The 20,116-nt window shown below is 41.0% G+C and overlaps 1 protein-coding gene across 1 annotated transcript in view; it reads right to left on the bottom strand.

The window, feature by feature from the left end:
- Positions 1–6,387, bottom strand: part of abhd14a (abhydrolase domain containing 14A) — a 21,362-nt gene extending 14,975 nt beyond the window's left edge. Inside the window, exons 1-3 of the mRNA XM_061874334.1 lie at positions 6,045–6,387; positions 1,544–1,824; positions 1,333–1,448 (exon numbers count right to left, since the gene is read on the bottom strand). Coding sequence (XP_061730318.1) covers positions 1,333–1,448; positions 1,544–1,806 — 379 coding nt within the window. The 5' untranslated portion in view covers positions 1,807–1,824; positions 6,045–6,387. The remainder of the gene's footprint in view (positions 1–1,332; positions 1,449–1,543; positions 1,825–6,044) is intronic.
- Positions 6,388–20,116: the final 13,729 nt, after the last annotated feature.

The following is a 20,116-nucleotide window of genomic DNA, read 5'->3' as shown; positions in this document are numbered from 1 at the left end:
ATTTTAGTTTCCGCTGTCGTATTTTAGGCTTCATAATGCGCCACACATTTTCGATGGGAGACAGGTCTGGACTGCAGGCGGGCCAGGAAAGTACCCGCACTCTTTTTTTACGAAGCCACGTTGTTGTAACACTTGTCTTGCTGAAATAAGCAGGGGCGTCCATGATAACTTTGCTTGGATGACAACATATGTTGCTCCAAAACCTGTATGTACCTTTCAGCATCAATGGTGCCTTCACAGATGTGTAAGTTACCCATGCCTTGGGCACTAATACACCTCCATACCATCACTGATGCTGGCTTTTGAACTTTGCGCTTATAACAATCCGAATGGTTATTTTCCTCTTTGTTCTGGAGGACACCACGTCCTCTGTTTCCAAATATAATTTGAAATGTGGACTCGTCAGACCACAGAACACCTTTCCACTTTGCATCAGTCCATCTTAGGTGAGCTCGGGCCCAGCCAAGCCGGCGGCGTTTCAGGATATTGTTGATAAATGGGTTTGGCTTTGCATAGTAGAGTTTTAACTTGCACTTACAGATGTAGCGACCAATTGTAGTTACTGACAGTGGTTTTATGAAGTGTTCCTGAGCCCATATGATGATATCCTTTACACACTGATGTCGGTATTTGATGAGGTACCGCCTAAGGAATCAAAAGTCCGTAATATCATCGCTTACGTGCAGTGATTTCTCCAGATTCTCTGAACTTTTTGATGATTTTACGGATCATGGATGGTAAAATCCCTAAATTCCTTGCAATAGCTCGTTGAGAAATGTTGCTCTAAAACTGTTCGACAATTTGCTTACAAAGTGGTGACCCTCGCCCCATCCTTGTTTGTGAATTACTTAGCATTTCATTGAAGCTGCTTTTATACCCAATCATGGCACCCAACTGTTCCCAGTTAGCCTGCACACCTGTGGGATGTTCCAAATAAGTGTTTGATGAGCTTTCCTGAACTTTATCAGTATTTATTGCTATCTTTCCCAACTTCTTTGTCACTTGTTGCTGGGATCAAATTCTAAAGTTAATGATTATTTGCAAAAAAAAAAAGTTTATCAGTTTGAACATCAAATATGTTGTCTTTGTAGCATATTCAACTGAATATGGGTTGAAAATGATTTGCAAATCATTGTATTCCGTTTATATTTACATCTAACACAATTTGCCAACTCATATGGAAACAGGGTTTGAATATATATATATATATATATATATATATATACATATATATATATATATATATATATATATATATATATGCATATGCTTTAGTCCTTTTATTTTAATCAATCCACTTTCCAGTTTACTACTTCTGTTAGTGAGTTGTACCTGGCAGGTCCATGGCTAAAGCATGATATCCATTACTTGCGAGCAGGGCCATGGTGCCAAGATCTTCCCAGGTTTTAGAGGTGAAAGCCTGCCCATGCAGAAGTACTACTTGTAACCTGCATTGAGATAAATTGCCATCACGCTTCAGGATAATGCGACCCAAGAATAGGCATCAATTCGTCCAAGTTAACAAACACGTTGTTCCAGTTACCTGGGCAGTATCTGGCGTCCAGCCGAGTCCAGGGGTAAAGCTTCACGGAAAAAGAGCGGCGGGTCTCCAGGAAGCTGTCCGGTGTGAACTGACACATTGAGGTTGGGAAGTGCAGGGGGAGAAGTAGCCAAGAAGACAGGTCTTTGCGCGTCGGGGGACGGCTCCATGATGCCCTGACGTATTGACGGCAGCAGCAGGTACAGCAGGACGGTGGCCAGCAACACCAGGCCCAGAACCACCACACGATTACGCAGGAAATTCATTTAAGCAACAGGAATGATCTAAAAAGAACCAGAACTTGATGTGAGGCCTGAAAATCGTCATTTATTTATTTCATTTTTTTCATATACATTTGTACACCATTTAGACTTTAAAAAAATATTTCATAAATAATAAAACATGATTAACCTCTGAGAAGCCAATCAAAATTTGTGTATTAGGAGTGTCTCTAGCCGATATTAGCAAAAAAAGCAAGTATCAGATTATATCAACTTGCATCTAAATTCTCTAATATAAAATACGGTAAAAGCAGTCTTACTTGTGCAACATTCAACATCTAAATGTCCTCTAATAAATACACATTGTTGGTCTTTTCATCTATTCTAGTCAAGTCATTTACAAATGGTAAATATGAATTGATTAACATGGACCCCGACTTAAACAAGTTGAAAAACTTATTTGGGTGTTACCATTTAGTGGTCAATTGTACGTAATATGTACTGAACTGTGCAATCTACTAATAAAAGTATCAATCAATCAATTAATCAAAGGCTATAGGCTAAGAAGAGCTAGCAGCTACACAACAACTTAGCACACAATAGCACACGATATACGTAGTAAGTGTCCTTAAATGAACAATATTGCTGTCTAAAACCGCACATTTGTCAATGTGAACAAGTATCAAAATAATCATGGTTTCATATTACTTACAGACTCAAAGCCTCCAAGGCAGAACTGTGTTGGAAAGCATCCAGTAACAAATGTGTCCGCATATTTCAACTTACTGTGTCATGATTATTGTGGCTACAAGACAAGACAGCATACGTTTATTCCAGACTGTTGATAATAAATAGTTTTTTCATATTCCATCCATCCATTTCTACCGCTTATTCCCTTTAGGGTCGCGGGGGGCCGCTGGTGCCTATCTCAGCTACAATCGGGCGGAAGGCGGGGTACACCCTCGACAAGTCGCCACCTCATCACAGGGCCAACACAGATAGACAGACAACATTCACACTCACATTCACACACTAGGGTCCAATTTAGTGTTGCAAATCAACCTATCCCCAGGTGCATGACTTTGGAAGTGGGAGGAAGCCGGAGTACCCGGAGGGAACCCACGCATTCACGGGGAGAACATGCAAACTCCACACAGAAAGATCCCGAGTCCAGGATTGAACCCCAGACTACTCAGGACCTTCATATTGTGAGGCAGACGCACTAACCCCTCTTCCACCGTGAAGCCCGTTTCTTCATATTGTTCTGTTTAATTACTTTTATTTCATCAAACCTTTTGTTAACATTCCACACTACAAAGTATATGATTCCTGCTGATATATATCGTAACAGATCAGTATAGGTATTGGCCAATATTCAAAGCTTAAAAAGATTTTTAAAAAGTTGTGTCAGGAGTATTTTGTAATCTAACAATACTCAGTAAAGAATCTGGGTATTATCTTCGACCCAACTCTCTCCTTTGAATCACACATCAAAAGCGTTACTAAAACGGCCTTCTTTCATCTCCGTAATATCGCTAAAATTCGCTCCATTTTGTCCACTAACGACGCTGAGATCATTATCCATGTGTTTGTTACGTCTCGCCTCGATTACTGTAACGTATTATTTTCGGGTCTCCCCATGTCTAGCATTAAAAGATTACAGTTGGTACAAAATGCGTCTGCTAGACTTTTGACAAGAACAAGAAAGTTTGATCGTATTACGCCTATACTGGCTCACCTGCACTGGCTTCCTGGGCACTTAAGATGTGACTTTTAGGTTTTACTACTTACGTATAAAATACTACACGGTGTAGCTCCAGCCTATCTTGCCAATTGTATTGTACCATATGTCCCGGCAAGAAATCTGCGTTTAAAGGACTCCGGCTTATTAGTGATTCCCAGAGCCCCAAAAAAGTCTGCGGGCTATAGAGCGTTTTCTGTTCGGGCTCCAGTACTCTGGAATGCCCTCCCGGTAACAGTTAGAGATGCTATCTCAGTAGAAGCATTTAAGCCTCACCTTAAAACTAATTTGTATACTGTAGCCTTTAAATAGACTCCATTTTTAGACCAGTTGAACTGCCGTTTTTTTTTATTTTTCTCCTCTGTCCCACTATCCCTTGTGAAATGGGTCCAGTGGCCATGGATGAGGTGCTGGCTGTCCTGAGTTGGGACCCAGGATGGACCGCTCGCCTGTGTATCGGTTGGGGACATCCCTGCACCGCTGATCCGCCTCCACTTGTGTTGGTTTCCTGCTGGCTCAACTGTGGACGGGACTCTCGCTACTGTGTTGGATTCACTATGGACTGGACTCTCACGGTTGTGTTGGATCCACTATGGATTGAACTTTCACAGTATCATGTTAGACCCGCTCGACATCCATTGCTTTCGGTTCCCCTAGAGGAGGGGGGGGGGGTCTTCTCCAAGGTGTCTCATAGTCATCATTGTCACCGACGTCCCACTGGGTGTGAGTTTTCCTTGCCCTTATGTGGGCTCTACCGAGGATCTCGTTGTGGTTTGTGTTGTGTTTTGTACAGCCCTTTGAGACACTAGTGATTTAGTGCTATATAAATAATCATTGATTGATTGATTGATTGATTGATATCCATACAGGGGAGGGATAAGGTCGATTCTGATTTGGATTCTGATGTATTTAAATTATAAAGCATCTTTGAGAAAGCTTCATTTGAGCATCTGACTGCCATTGGTAATCAAATTATGGCCTACCTTTTTACAATTGCATTCATCAGGAAGTTAGCTATAAAGACTATACATCTTTAGAGACATACTTTAATAAATTTTTCAATATAATCGTGTGTTCTATTTGTACAGCCAGGAGCACGGGTGTCAAACTCTGGCCCGCGGGCCAAAATTGGCCCGCCGGGTAATTTAATTTGGCCCTTGAGGCAATATCTGATTAACATTACAGCTGGCCCGCCGTTATTACACAGCAGCGGTGCTGCTATAACCAGGGGTGCCGCTAGGGATTTTGGGCCCCATGAAAATAATCATTACAGGGCCCCCAACACATCATTTCATATAATTTCATCATCATTAGGGGACTCTCTGGGCCCCCCTCCATCATGGGTCCCTAGAATCTGTCTCCTTTACCCCCGCTTTTCGGCGCCCCTGGCTGTAACACCGCAATTTCTCACACTTGCCGATCATCCCGAAGTTCAGTGCCCTTCCCGAAAATCTCCCGGGGCAAGCAAGCATTCTCCCGACTTTCACCCGGACAACAATATTGAGGGTGTGCCTTAAAAGCACTGCCTTTAGGATTCTCTACAACCTGTCGTCACGTCCGCATTTCCTCCATACAAACAGCGCGCAGGCCCACTCACATAATATATGCGGCTATTACACACACATAAGTGAATGCAAGGCATACTTGGTCAATAGTCATACAGGTCACACTGAGGGTGGCCGTATAAACAACTTTAACACTGTTACAAATATGCGCCACACTGTGAACTCACACCCAACAACAATAACAAACACATTTTGGGAGAACATCTGCACTGTAACATAACATAAACACAACAGAACAAATACCCAGAACCCCTTGCAGCACTAACTCTTTCAGGACGCTACAATATTTTTTGATATTTACCTCAGAAGGGTGCAAATAGAAGAGGCATTAAATTTGTATTTCAATTTTATTTGATATGCCATTGATATTTTTAATTATTATTATTATTATTATTTGAAACTCGATCTTGCATGTCACTATAAAGTTACTGTATATATAAGCCTTGCTTGTTCAATATTCAATGCAAAACTTGTTTGGGTCCCCATTAAAAGGTTAATTTGTTCAACTTTGGCCCGCGGCTTTGTTCAGTTTTAAATTTTGGCCCAATCTGAATTTGAGTTTGACACCCCTGGCCAGGAGGTTCACAAAGAAGACATTATAAAAAATGTACTCTAAATAAATATTCTTCCGGGAACTCTGCTAATGTCTTGAAAGACTGCACCACAGTGAGAGTTATTAATTGTAATTTGCGTAGAAAATTTAACAAAACTATAGAGACAGAACACAGGAGCTCTCGTTTTGATGCAGTGCAGTTGTAGACCCCTGCAAACTGCAACCATATAATAACTGCTGGAGTGGACTATGTGACTATAATTGTTTGCAACAACATCGTTGGAAGCCGTCCTAGACCAGGCAAAATAATCAATCAAAACCGAAAAGTGAAAGCTATTACAATAGCTTGTTAGGCTAAGTCTTTTAAACCGGACGCTGTTACTATTTGGGAACAATGAAATGAATTAGAAACACGAAGACATACCGTAACAGACGACACTGAAGGACAATTCTACGAATAAAAATACTTCGTTGTTTTCTTTATCGTCATCTCTTCTTGTTTCCCCCTCCTGGTGTGCTCGATAAAAGAGAAGCCTGGACGTTGGTGTCGGCTATTTAGAGCATGCAATGCAGACAACGTTCCGTTAGCCGACCAATACTCGACGTCTACTCAATATTGTTACACACGACACGTCTGTGGAGCCGATTCACGTCAAAATAACAATCTGCTGTGGCAGTCAAGACAGGAACAACGACACACGCCAACTGGTTCCACCGGTAATACGGGTAGGGTATAGGCTGAATTATTATTGCTTGTCGGACTCAATTACGGGTTGCACATAACAAACCGCCAAGGCAACTCCGTCATTTCCGATTTATATTTCTCTGTTGCCGTGCTGTTAATGACGTCACGTCCGGCTCACGTTCCGCCCAATTAATACCGGCTGTGTGTACGAGGCACCATTTAGCCTTTATCAAAGACAAAATGCCCGAAGCTTGTGTGTTTTTCGGCTGTACGAACCGTTCAAATCACAGAACTCAATCAATCAATAATCCATCTTCTTCCGCTTATCCGAGGTCGGGTCGCGGGGGCAGCAGCCTAAGCAGGGAAGCCCAGACAGCCCTCTCCCCAGCCACTTCGTCTAGCTCCTCCCGAGGGATCCCAAAGCGTTCCCAGGCCAGCCGGAAGTCATAGTCTTCCCGACGTGTCCTGGGTCTTCCCCGTGGCCTCCTACCTGTTGGACGTGCCCTAAACACCTCCCTAGGGAGGCGTTCGGTTGGCATCTTGACCAGATGCATCATCAATCAATTAATCAATGATTATTTATATAGCCCTAAATCACTAGTGTCTCAAAAGGCTGCACAAACCACAAGGACATAAGGGCAAGGAAAACTCACACCCAGTGGGACGTCGGTGACAATGATGACTATGAGAAACCTTGGAGAGGACTGCAAATGGGTAACCCCCCCCCCAGGGGAACCGAAAGCAATGGATGTAGAGCGAGTCTAACATGATGCTGTGAAAGTTCAATCTATAGTGGATCCAAAACAACCGTGAAAGTCCAGTCCAATGTGGATCCAAGACAGTAGCAAGAGTCCCATAAGAAGAAAGGGTAAACGTTACTTCAGAGTTCCTCTAGAGCAGGGGTTGGCAACCCAAATCGTTGAATGAGCGAAATTGGACCAATAATACAAACAGCTAATCCGTCTGAAGCCCCAAAAAATTAAACGCCGTGTGTAAGTCTTATAATGAAAGCAAGACATGACGTAAGTGTCTATATTAGCTATAATAGCCTACTATCAAAATGACTATGTGTCGCAGGCTGAAGCAAATTTCGTTAACAGAAATGTTGAAATTTAATATTCATTCTACCCATTTTTACAACCTTAGAAACAATTAGTAAATCAGAAGGTGAGATAACTCCTGGAAATGACTGGCTTTTAATGGGCAAAGGTAAATATGTGTGTGTCCAAGTTAAAGAAAATGCCAGGCTGCCTTCTTTAATAGATTTATTACAATATTTGGCAAGGTAGGTAATGTTTGCTGTGGTCTGGAACAACATGGCACACAAACAACTATCTGAAATGCAGCCAATAGTACATACAGACAATGTGCCTTGAGACATGCGAAACAATGTTATATACAAAAAGGATAAAAGTAAGGGATATTAAAGGCCTACTGAAATGAGATTTTCTTATTTAAACGGGGATAGTGGGTCCATTCTATGTATCATACTTGATCATTTCGCGATATTGCCATATTTTTACTGAAAGGATTTAGTAGAAAACATAGACGATAAAGTTCGCAACTTTTGATCGCTAATAAAAAAGCCTTGCCTGTACCAGAAGTAGCAGACGATGGTCGCGTGACTTCACGGGTTGTAGGGTTCCTCACATCCTCACATCCTCACATCCTCACATTTTTTATAATCATAGCCACCAGTAGCAAGAGCGATTCGGACTGAGAAAGCGACAATTTCCCCATTAATTTGAGCGAGGATGAAATATTCGTGGATGAGGAAAGTTAGAGTGAGGCACTAGGGAAAAAAGGCGACGACATTGGGAGCAAATCAGATGTTATTAGACACATTTACTAGGATAATTCTGGAAAATCCCTTATCTGCTTATTGTGTTAACAGTGTTTTAGTGAGATTATAAAGTCATACCTGAAAGTCGGAGGGCTGCAGTGACCGCCAGTGTCTCACAGAAAGGCCAATGGTGGAGCCAAGATCATAGCTGCCTTTTTGACAGCTGCTGCAGGAGGACGCTAACTCCGCTCAAGTCTCCGGTAAGAGCCGACTTAATATCACAATTTTCTCATCCAAAAACTTGCTGGTTGACATGTGGTAGAGAAACATGTTTGCTAAAGCTTCACAACAAACAAAGAAACACCGGCTGTGTTTCGGTTGCTAAAGGCAGCTGCAATCCACTGCTTTCCACCAACAGCATTCTTCTTTATAGTCTCCATTATTAATTGAACAAATTGCAAAAGATTCAACAACACAGATGTCCAAAATACTGTGTAATACTTAGTGGTGCTGGGAGAACATGTCCGCTCCAACCAATAACGTCACAAGCACGCGTAGACATAAGCGTCATCATTCCGCGATGTTTTCAACAGGATACCTTGCGGGAAATTTAAAATTGCAATTTAGTAAACTAAACCGGCCGTATTGGCATGTGTTGCAATGTTAATATTTCATCATCGATATATAAACTATCAGCCTGCGTGGTCGGTAGTAGTGGGTTTCAGTAGGCCTTTAAATGACCTCAAATATACCTGCAAATGAGGTATAATGATGTAATATGTACATACAGCCAGCTTAAATAGCATGTTAGGATTGATTAGCTTGCAGTCACCAAATATGCCTGATTAGCACTCCACAAAAGTCAATAACATCAACAAAGAGCACCTTTGTGCATTCATGCACAGCATGAAACTTTTGGTGGACAAAATCAGACAAAGAATGAGTAGAAGATTTTACATGTAAACAAACTGTTGCGTCACAGCCTACACTATGGTGAGTTCAAGAACCACCGAAATTAGTAGGGCAAAACGATGTTCACCAAATACGCTCATCAGTGAAGCATACACACCAACATACTAAACAGTGGGCTTTATAACAACTGGAAAATGTTTGTGTCATGTTTTTTCTCAAACAAAAAACTTAGTAAAACAAAACAAAAAATGTTCCGTTACCTTTTTCCATTTTCAATCTTTTTTAAAAAATGCTCGAGGGAGCCACTATGGCAGCATTAAAGAGCTGCATGCAGCTTGAGAGCCGCGGGTTATTGACCCCCGCTCTAGAGTTTATCAAAAAGGGCGGAAAAGTCTAGGGATGCATGATTTTGCAGTGATTGCTTAATTAAATGTTTGTTTGATATACTTTCAACATATATTTGTTATGTATGCAGGAGGAGTAGTGACTGCACAGTTCCACAAATGGGCGATGTTGTTCTATGTATTTATTCTAGGGTGTACCCCGCCTTCCATCCAAATGCAGATGAGATAGGCTCCAGCACCCCCCAACCCTCAACAGGACAAACAGTAGAAAATGGATGGATGGATGAATATATAATAAACAATATTATAAATTAAACAGGGGGAAATGGAGTGTGACTAGATCCAAGGTGTGTGTGTGAGATTAGCTGTACTGTTTTACGGTAATGTTGAACGAGAGGAGGGACAAGAAATGAAGGCAGTTGTGGGCAGGCAGAAAGTCTGGGCTAAGCGAGGCGTAGAAGGTTCATGTCCAAGTGGGAGGTCGAGAATCCAAAAGGGCAGTCCGAGAAGATAGGGAACAAGAAAATGACGAGACGCACAGCTCGCCAACACAGGAACAAGGGCAGACGCTGGAAGGACAAGGAATATACGGGAGTAAATCAGACACGACGGGAGAAACACACACACACAGAGGGAGAGAGCGCGAGAGCAAGATTGCATCAAGCATCAGATCGCTGACTGTACGGGAACAGACGGTTACGTTCTGGCCAGCAACAAAGGCCTGCATTGGCTAGAGAAGGCCAGGCAGATCATCACCGACAGGTGCGCTGATTGAGACGATGCTGGAGACGTGGAGGACGATGTCATCAGAGCCGGAGACATGGAGGACGAGGTCCTCGGAGCCGGAGATGTGGAGGACGCAGGCTGAGAAGCTGGCTTAGATGCAAAAGCGGACGCTGGCCGTGCTGCTGCTATCCATGGTACTGATGCGGGGGGGCGGCCGTGGTGCTGCAGCCAGCGCTGCTGGCCGTGGTGCTGCTAGCCATGGAGCGGGTGCCACCCGTGGAGTGGGGGAAGACGCGGGGGCCACCCTTGGAGCGGGTGAAGACGCGGGGGACAGACGTGGTGCGGGTGCTGATGCGGGTGCTGATGCGGGGTCCAGCCGTGGGGAGCTGGTGCTTGCTCGGAGGCCAGCCGTGGGGAGCTGGTGCCAGCTTGGGGGCCAGCCTGGGAGCTGGTGCTGGTGCTGGTACTAGGACCAGCCTGAGAGCTGGTGCCAGCTCGGAACTGGGTCAGGGACCAGCTCTGGAGCGTGCACTGGTAGTTTGATTGGTGGATGCAACCAGGCAAACCGAAAGACCGGTGGTAGCGGTCTTGCTGGCCGCAGCTGTGCTACCCCACCAGCACAGCCTGGGAGCGGGGCTAAAACTGTGCCGTCAGGTCCTTATAATAAATTTGGCCAGAACGTACTGCTATGTATGCAGCAGGAGTAGTGACGGCACAGTATTTTCATAAATATATATATATATATATATATATATATATATATATATATATATATATATATATATATATATGCAGTATATATATATAGATGTTTGTTATTATATACATCCATCTATCTATCTATAGATAGATAGATAGATAGATAGATAGATAGATAGATAGATAGATGGATAGATAGATAGATAGATAGATATAATAACAAATGATACTATGAATTAAACAGAGGGAAATGGAGTGTGAATAGATCCAAGGTGTATGTTTGAGGCTGTGTGTGTGTGATTAGCTGTAGTGTGTTACCGTATTGTTGACCGAGAGGAGGGACACGGAATGCAGCCAGGCAGAAAGTCGGGGCTAAGTGGGGCGTAGAAGGTCTGTGTGCAAGCGGGAGGTCGAAAATCCAAAAGGGCAATCCGCGAAGCAAGGGAACAAGAAAGTGACGAGACGCACAGCTTGCCAACACAGGAACAAGGGCAAACGCTGGAAGTACAAGGAAGATACGAGAGCAAATCAGACATGACATGAAAAACACAGAGAGAGAGAGAGCACAACATTGCATCAAGCATCAGATCGTTTACTGTACGGGAACAAATGGTTACGTTTCTGGCCAGGAACGCATGTCTGCATTGGCTTAAGAAGCCCAGCCAGATCATCACAGAGAGGTGTGCTGTTTGCATATTGAATGCAGCTGCCGGCTGCGTGACGCCTGCAGGAGAGAAGCGGCCGTGGCTATGTCCCGAGGTGCACTCCGCGGGGCTCTTTGAGGAATGGGCATTTGCATGCGCACGGGCCGTGACAGTATTATTTCCCATCAAGTATTATCTTGATATTATTCATATTTCTTAAACGCATGTTTGCTACGAGTGATTCGAAAAACACCAACTCGGCGTGTCTAAAAGCGAACAATCAAATAAATGCGAGCAAAACCGAAGAGTTAAGCGTTTACTAAAAGGCAGCAATTATAAATGAATATTTCAGTACATACACAATGTTGACATCTGTGGTTATAGTTTGATAAAGATGGGGAAAACACGCTACTCATGCAACAGCAACAAACATGGATGCATATTTATCTGGGAGAGTCTTGATAGCAATTTCCTTGACCCAACACCATACAAAGAAGTTGTAGTCGTGTAGAATGACATCTGGAGCGCACCCGTTTGACATGTCTGGAAACGCATCCAACGTAAAATCCTTGATATCACCTGACAAATCTTTTTTTGATAATGTAAAGGGATATATTCCATTGCATAGTTAGATTTTTTTACTCGCATCTGCTTTTTGCAGGAAGACTTAGGCCTCGGGTAGTTGTCGACCACCACTGGTTCTCACTTCACGTGTCGGAATATCAGCTGTATTGGCTTTATGTTTGTATTTTAATACTTAAGTTACAATAAAAAATGGTTGAAAAATACTGTACATAGTGAAGCGCATGATATCACAGTAGTGTTTCAGAACATAAACGGTTACAAATTAAATTGGACTCACCAACACGTGAGCTTCTTTGGCAGAGCGCCGAATATTGAAGTATTATTGTCGCAAAATTATTTGCAAATGTGTATCTGAATCTGTGCGCGTGTAATCCAATTTGTGTGCGTTTGTACTAAATTGTGTGTCCGTTAATCAATCCAAAAGTGTGTGTTCAGATTTGTCGATCCAAAACACATTGATATACGGACACACAAATTATTACACATGCACGCAAGTTGGATTACACGCGCACAGATTGAAATACATTTTTGCATATCATTTTGCTACAATAATACTTCCATAACCAGAGTCTGTAGAACAGGGGTGACAAAGTCAAGGCCCGTGAGCCAAATCTGGCCCGCGAATGAAAGATCTATGGCCCTCGGGATGATATTAGATTAGTATTAGCCGCCTGCTGCTGTTTTGCACGCACAAATACTTCCAGAGACACCATCAAGTCATAAAAATGGGGTCCCGCAGTAAATATTTGGGGTCCCGCTTTTTTGTAAGCGTTTTGAAAACAAATGATGATTTATCCTGTTATATCTCTCATTCTATATTGTGTTTTGGAAAAAGGTTGTCATAAACATTAATTCATAATAAAAAATGTATATATATACCAAAAAAAAACATATTTTTATGCACATGTAAATGTATTCAGTTATAAACATTCATTCACTTTCTTCTTTCCTTCATGGATCTAAACTTTACCGCTGCACATGTTTTTTTCTTTATTTGTATTGTAATATTTTCTGAATGTTTTTGTTCTATTTTTGGCCAAAGTAAGACAAATAAAACAATCTGAAGTTGTCTTTACTTTTTAGTTTTAATGCCATGATTTAAATAGTAGGGTGCACAGATTTTCCTCCATGTGGCCTCTGAGCTAAAATGAGTTTGACACCCCTGCTGTAGAATGATGCACACACAAACGGACGGTAACCCAGGCGGCACGCAAAAACTGGGTCAAACTTTTGGCGGAAGTTTTCATCAAAACAGAAAGTTGGGTGTATGAAAACAGAGGTACACCCATGGAAGAATAATTTCATTATATATGAGGCAAACATTATTTTTCTTACGAGGAAAGGTGTGAATTTACTAGACTTGTGTGCATTCATGTATGCGCTGCGCGCGGCGCATCTGCAGGAGCGCGCCAGTCGCGTGTCAGTCCGGATGCAGCAATCAATTGCCACCAACCAGCGCACCTGTCACTGATCAGAGGACCTGCCTTCGTAAGCTTGGACAACCTTCAATCCCGCACCAGGACGTAGATACTTGTCCTGTACAGTAAGTCGTATATCATACTCTATGCCAGGGGTCACCAACCTTTTTGAAACCAAGAGCTACTTCTTGGGTACTGATTAATGCTAAGGGCTACCAGTTTGATACACACTTAAATAAATTGCCAGAAATAGACAATTTGCTCAATTTACCTTTAATAAATAAATCTAGATGTATAAAAAAATGGGTATTTCTGTCTGTCATTCTGTCGTACATTTTTTTTCCTTTTACGGAAAGTTTTTTGTAAAGAATAAATGATCAAAAAACACTTAATTGAACGGTTTAAAAGAGGAGAAAACGGGGGGGGGGGGGGGGGGTGAAATGAAAATTCAATTTTGAAACATACTTTATCTTCAATTTCGACTCTTTAAAATTCAAAATTCAACCGAAAAAAAGAAGAAAAAAACTAGCTAATTCGAATTTTTTTGAAAAATTACAAAAATAGTTTATGGAACATCATTAGTAATTTTTCCCGATTAAGATTAATTTTAGAATTTTGATGACATGTTTTAAATAGGTTAAAATCCAATCTGCACTATAATAAATAACAGATTGGACCAAGCTATATTTCTAACAAAGAACAAATCATTATTTCTTCTAGATTTTCCAGAACAAAAATTTTAAAAGAAATTCAAAAGACTTTGAAATAAGATTTAATTATGATTCTAAAGATTTTCTAGATTTGCCACAATGATTTTTTTGAATTTTATTCATAACAAGTTTGAAGAAATATTTCACAAGTATTCTTCGTCGAAAAAACATAAGCTAAAATGAAGAATCAAATTAAAATGTATTTATTATTCTTTACAATAAAAAAAATAAATTTACTTGAACATTGATTTAAATTATCAGGAAAAGTAGAGGAAGGAATTTAAAAGGTAAAAAGGTATATGTGTTTAAAAATCCTAAAATAATTTTTAAGGTTGTATTTTTTCTCTAAAATTGTCTTTCTGAAATAAATGAATTTATTTAAAGAATTAAATGAATTGATTAAAACAAGTGAAGACCAAGTCTTTAAAATATTTTTTTGGATTTTCAAATTCTGTTTGAGTTTTGTATCTCTTAGAATTAAAAATGTCGAGCGAAGCGAGACCAGCTTGCTAGTAAATAAATACAATTTAAAAAATAGAGGCAGCTCACTAGTAAGTGCTGCTATTTGAGCTATTTTTAGAACAGGCCAGCGGGCTACTCATCTGGTCCTTACGGGCTACCTGGTGCCCGCGGGTACCGCGTTGGTGACCCCTGCTCTATGCAAACCTGCTCTCTCTGTGTTTTCTCCCCCGCCGTGTTTATTGTCTCAAGTCCTCCTTGTCCTTCCAACACCAGACCTCTGTTCCCGTGTGACGAGCAATGTGTCTCGTTTCCCCTTGTTCCCTCTGCTTTCCTGACTGCCTCTTGGATCTCGACCTCCCACCTGGACACGGACCTTCAACACTTCGCTATAGCCCCCGACTCCCTGCCTGCTGACGGACCTTCCAGCTTGTCTTGTCCCCACTTGGACTTCCGCACCTCTCGCTCAACACTCCCGCTAACGAGCATTTAATTCCTACACTTTGTCGCACACCATACACATCTTGGATTAATACACAGACTTTGTTTATTATTTATATATATATATAAATATATTGTGCATATATAGAAATAAATATAGTTTAAAGGACGCCCCTCCTGTTTGTGCCATCTCCTCCTGTACATGTAACAAGAATGAAGTCCTAATATAAGGGGGGACGTAGATGCATTATGTTGAATTAGTGCACTAAGCATCGAGTTGTTGTTTGGGGTTAAGTTCAGTCTTTCAAAGGGTATTTCAACAAGCAGTACAGTATTTACTTTATTTTGATATAGACTATGTTACTCTACTAAAGGTAATCTAGTAACATTTGGACAGAAACGACGTGTAAGTATCAAAATATTATATTGGATCACTTTTTGCCAGGTAGTGTGTGAATGTTGTCTATCTGTGTCGTCCCTGCGATGAGGGTGGCAACTATCTGCCCTATCTTCTCTATCTTCTGCCCGATTGCAACAGTATAGCTGTGATAGCACTTTTTCCACTTTGCATCAGTCCATCTTAAATGAGCTTAGACCCAGCAAAGCCAGCGGCGTTCCTCGGTTTGGTTGATAAATGGGTTTTGCTTTGCATAGTAGAGTTTTAACTTGCACTTACAGAAAGTAGCGACCATTGGTAGTTACTGACAGTGGTTTTATGAAGTGTTCCTGAGCCCATGTGGTGATATCCTTTACACACTGATGTCTGTTTTTGACGCTAGTACCGCCTGAGGGATCAAAGGTTCATAATATCATCGCTTACGTGCAGTGATTTCTCCAGATTTTCTGAACCTTTTGATGATTTTACGGACCGTAGATGGTAAAATCCCTGAATTCCTTGCAATAGCTCGTTGAGAAATGTTGTTCTAAAACTGTTCAACAATTTGCTTACAAATTGGTGACCCTCACCCCATCCTTGTTTGTGAATTAGTAAGCATTTCATGGAAGCTGCTTTTTTACCCAATCATGGCACCCACCTGTTCCCAATTAGCCTGCTTACCTGTGGGGTGTTCCAAATAAGTATTTGATGAGTATTTCTAAACTTTATCAGTATTTATTGCCACATTTCCCAACTTCTTTGTCACGTGTTGCTGGCATCAAATCATAAAGTTAATGATTATTTGCAACAACAAAAAAATGTTTATCAGTTTGAACATCAAATATCTTGTCTTTGTAGCACATTCAACTGAATATTGGTTGAAACTGATTTGCAAATCATTGTATTCCGTTTATATTTACATCCAACACAATTTCCCAACTCATATGGAAATGGGGTTTGTTTATAAACGACCTGCCATCTGTATGTGAGGATGTAAATATCCAGATGTATGCCGATGACACGGTTATTTATAGTTGGGGAAAGGACTTACAGCAGCCATGGAGAAGATGGCCAGATGGCTACACTAGTCCAGTGTTTTTCAACCACTGTGCCGCAGTGCACTAGTGTACCGTGAGATATTGTTTGGTGTTCCCTGGGGAAATTATGCAATTTCACCTAATTGGTGGGAAAAATATTTTTTGCAAACCAATACATATAATCCGCCGTTGTTGAGTGTCTGTACTGTCTGGAGATCAGCAGAGTAACCATGTAATACTCTTCCATACCAGTAAGTGGCAGCAAGTATCTCATTGCTTTGTAAGCCTACTTTGTGAGAAGAGAATTAATGATGGTTATGGTTTGAAGTCATATCGAACAATTACGTCAGGTGTTTGATGAGAACGACTATATATTGTCAATTTAGGCTATTAAGTTTAGTTTTTACCATTTTCTGCTGGTGGTGTCTGTTTTATGGGGCGGTATAGCTCGGTTGGTAGAGTGGCCGTGCCAGCAACTTGAGGGTTGCAGGTTTGATCCCCGCTTCCGCCATCCTAGTTACTGCTGTTGTGTCCTTGGGCAAGACACTTTACCCACCTGCTCCCAGTGCCACCCACACTGATTTAAATGTAACTTAGATATTGGGTTTCACTATGTAAAGAGCTTTGAGTCACTAGAGAAAAAGCGCTATATAAATATAATTCACTAATTCAGGTCACAGGACAATACCGGAACCATTGTAAGGGGAACTTACAGAGCGGGAATAAAAGGCCAAAAAAGACAACACGTATTATTGTATTATTAAGCTTGGATTGCTAATAAGTGAACTAATAAGTGACAAGTTTGGCACACAACAATGGCGACGAGACTGCTAAGGCACACCTGTGAAGTTAAAACCATTTTAGGGGGACTACCTCTTGAGGTTCATTGAGAGAATGCCAACAGTGTGCAAAGCAGTAATCTAAACAAACAGTTCCTGTCGCTTCATCAATCTTGTTCATGAATCCTATTGACGGTGTTTTGAAAGGATATTTATCAGGGAGGTCCTCCTTCCTGCAGCTTTGTTTTGGAACTACCTCAGGTTGAAAAATGTTCCAGAGAAGAATGTTGTCGATTTTTCATGTTGTGAGTATTGACATAGTGCTGCCACTGTAGCAGCACGGTGGAACAGGGGTTAGTGCATGTGCCTCACAATACAAAGGTCCTGAGTAGTCCTGGGTTCAATCCCGAGCATAGTGTGCCCCTGAATTTTTTCAATGAAAAAAATGTGTCTTTGCCCCAAATAAGTTCTAAAACACTGCTCTAGTCATACATTAAACATTAACAAAACAATGTATTTTGTAAACTTATATAAAATATCATCCTTTCCCAATACAACTGTTAATAAGAAAATAAGACAAAATGTTAGTCAATATCGTTACCTGGGTGTCATTTTGGACACAACACTTGGCTTTAAAAACATATCAAACAGATGTGCCAGAGACTTAAATACAACATAATGATCAAATGTATCAGGAATTTGTTCACGCTGGAGGCAGGTAAAAGTTATTTTAATGCGTTGATTATGTCTTGTTTTTATTATTGTATAATATGCTGGTCCCAGGCAAGCAAAATGACACTAAGGCCAATGGAATCCTTGCACAAACCGTCCATCCATCCATTTTCTAACGCTTATTCCCTTTCGGGGTGTGCGGGGGGCGCTGGGGCATATCTCAGCTGCATTCGGGCGGAAGGCGGTGTACACCCTGGACAAGTTGCAACAATCGCTCCAAAATCCTTGACCAAAAACCACAACACCACCATCACTGTTTAGTTCTCCAAAAATATACATTGTTCAATTTTGCTAACATTCAAAGATTAGCATCAATTCGAATGGCCCATTGAATCCTAAATAACGCTGCACCCGCGCCACTTAAGAACTTTGTCCAGTTTACATCTGCTGCGACAAGTAGAAACACACGAGCCTCCACCAGGGGGCAGTGTAGCGTACCCAGGTGTAAAACCTCTTTTGCACAATCCATCCATCCATCCATCCATCCATTTTCTATCGCTTGTCCCTTTCGGGGTCTCTGGAGCCTATCTCAGCTGCATTCGGGCGGAAGGCGGGGTAGACCCTGGACAAGTCACCACCTCATCACAGGGCCAGCACAGATAGACAGACAACATTCACACTCACATTCACGCACTAGAGCCAATTTAGTGTTGCTAATCAACCAATCCCCAGGTGCATGACTTTGGAAGTGGGAGGAAGCCAATCAGCCTTTTCATATAAAGCGATAAAGGAATGGAACGACCTCACAACAAACTCGCAAAGTCTAACAGAGTACTCTTCATTCACCATTGAAGTTAAAAAGTTGCTTTGGAGCAATCAAAGCTGCTCACACGGTTACTAAGGTGGGCACTATGTGTGACATAGAATAGAATAGAATAGAATAGAATAGAATAGAATAGAATAGAATAGAAAGTACTTTATTGATCCCTGGGGCAAATTCAGCACCACAGTTCGCTCACAATAGACAATAATAAATAATATATAATATATATTATATATATAATATATATGAATTATATAAATATATTCTACATTTAAGTGCAGTCTAGAAGGAACATGGCAACTTAATGTCTATTATATTAATGCATGACAACATGTTGTTGTAAGCTGTGAGGTGTTTGTGTTAAATCATGGTTGATTTTAAAAATGATGACAGACGTGAACAAAAGCATGTATTGTATATGTGTTATGATGTAGAGGGGTGGTTGTATTGTATAGTGAGTATGTGTCAATGAAAGGGCATTTTAAGACGTTTGTTAATTTGATTATATGCTATAGTTGTATTGTCATAATTGTATTGCATGTTTTTTGTATCTCTTTAATTTAGGTAGCCAGTGACTACGGATGGAAATGAGTTATTTAGCTATAATGTGGTGCAGAACATATCTCTCTTTGAGCGTAATGTTTCTGTGCATTGTCCCTTCAAATAAATAAAGACTAAACTAATTGATGCATCCAAACATCAGTGGCGGCGTGGCACAGACGGTACAGCGGCCATGCCATGCAGCAACCACAATGTACTGGAATAGAATGATAAATGACACAAAATGTAACTGCATACGTCAGCAGACTAAATTAGGAGCCTTTGTTTGTTTACTTACTACTAAAAGACAAGTGGTCTTGTATGTTCACTATTTTATTTAAGGACAAACTTGCAATAAGAAACTTATGTTTAATGTACCCTAAGATTTGTTGTTAAAATAAAGCCAATAATGCAAATGTTTTGGGGTCACCTTTATTTAGAAAAGTACCGAAAAGTATTGAAATAATTTTAGTACCGGTACCAAAATATTGGTATCATTACAACACAACTTTGTAGATACATGGAGATGAAGTCTAAGCTGATTGTGTTCTTCATGGTGGTTTTGAAACTGCATCAATTTTTCCTTCAGAATTTAACTAACATGAAGTGTTTTGTCAAGAGGATTATTTGCTTGTTCTACTTTGGGCCAAAGTAAAACAAAGAAAACAATCTGAACTGGTCCTAGTTGTATTTTTAAGTTATCATTCCAGGAATTTACTCGTCCGACCCCACGTAGGGAATAGAACTTAAACCCGTCCGAGTCATACCAAAGACTATAAAAAATGGGACCCATTACCTCCCTGCTTGGCACTCAGCATCTAGGGTTGGAATTGGGGGTTAAATCACCAAAAATGATTCCCGGG

Source organism: Nerophis ophidion, linkage group LG16 (assembly GCF_033978795.1).
Source record: "Nerophis ophidion isolate RoL-2023_Sa linkage group LG16, RoL_Noph_v1.0, whole genome shotgun sequence".
NCBI lineage: Eukaryota > Metazoa > Chordata > Actinopteri > Syngnathiformes > Syngnathidae > Nerophis > Nerophis ophidion.
The sequence above is the reverse complement of the archived record's forward strand: the minus strand, read 5'-3'. Positions and strand labels throughout refer to the sequence as shown.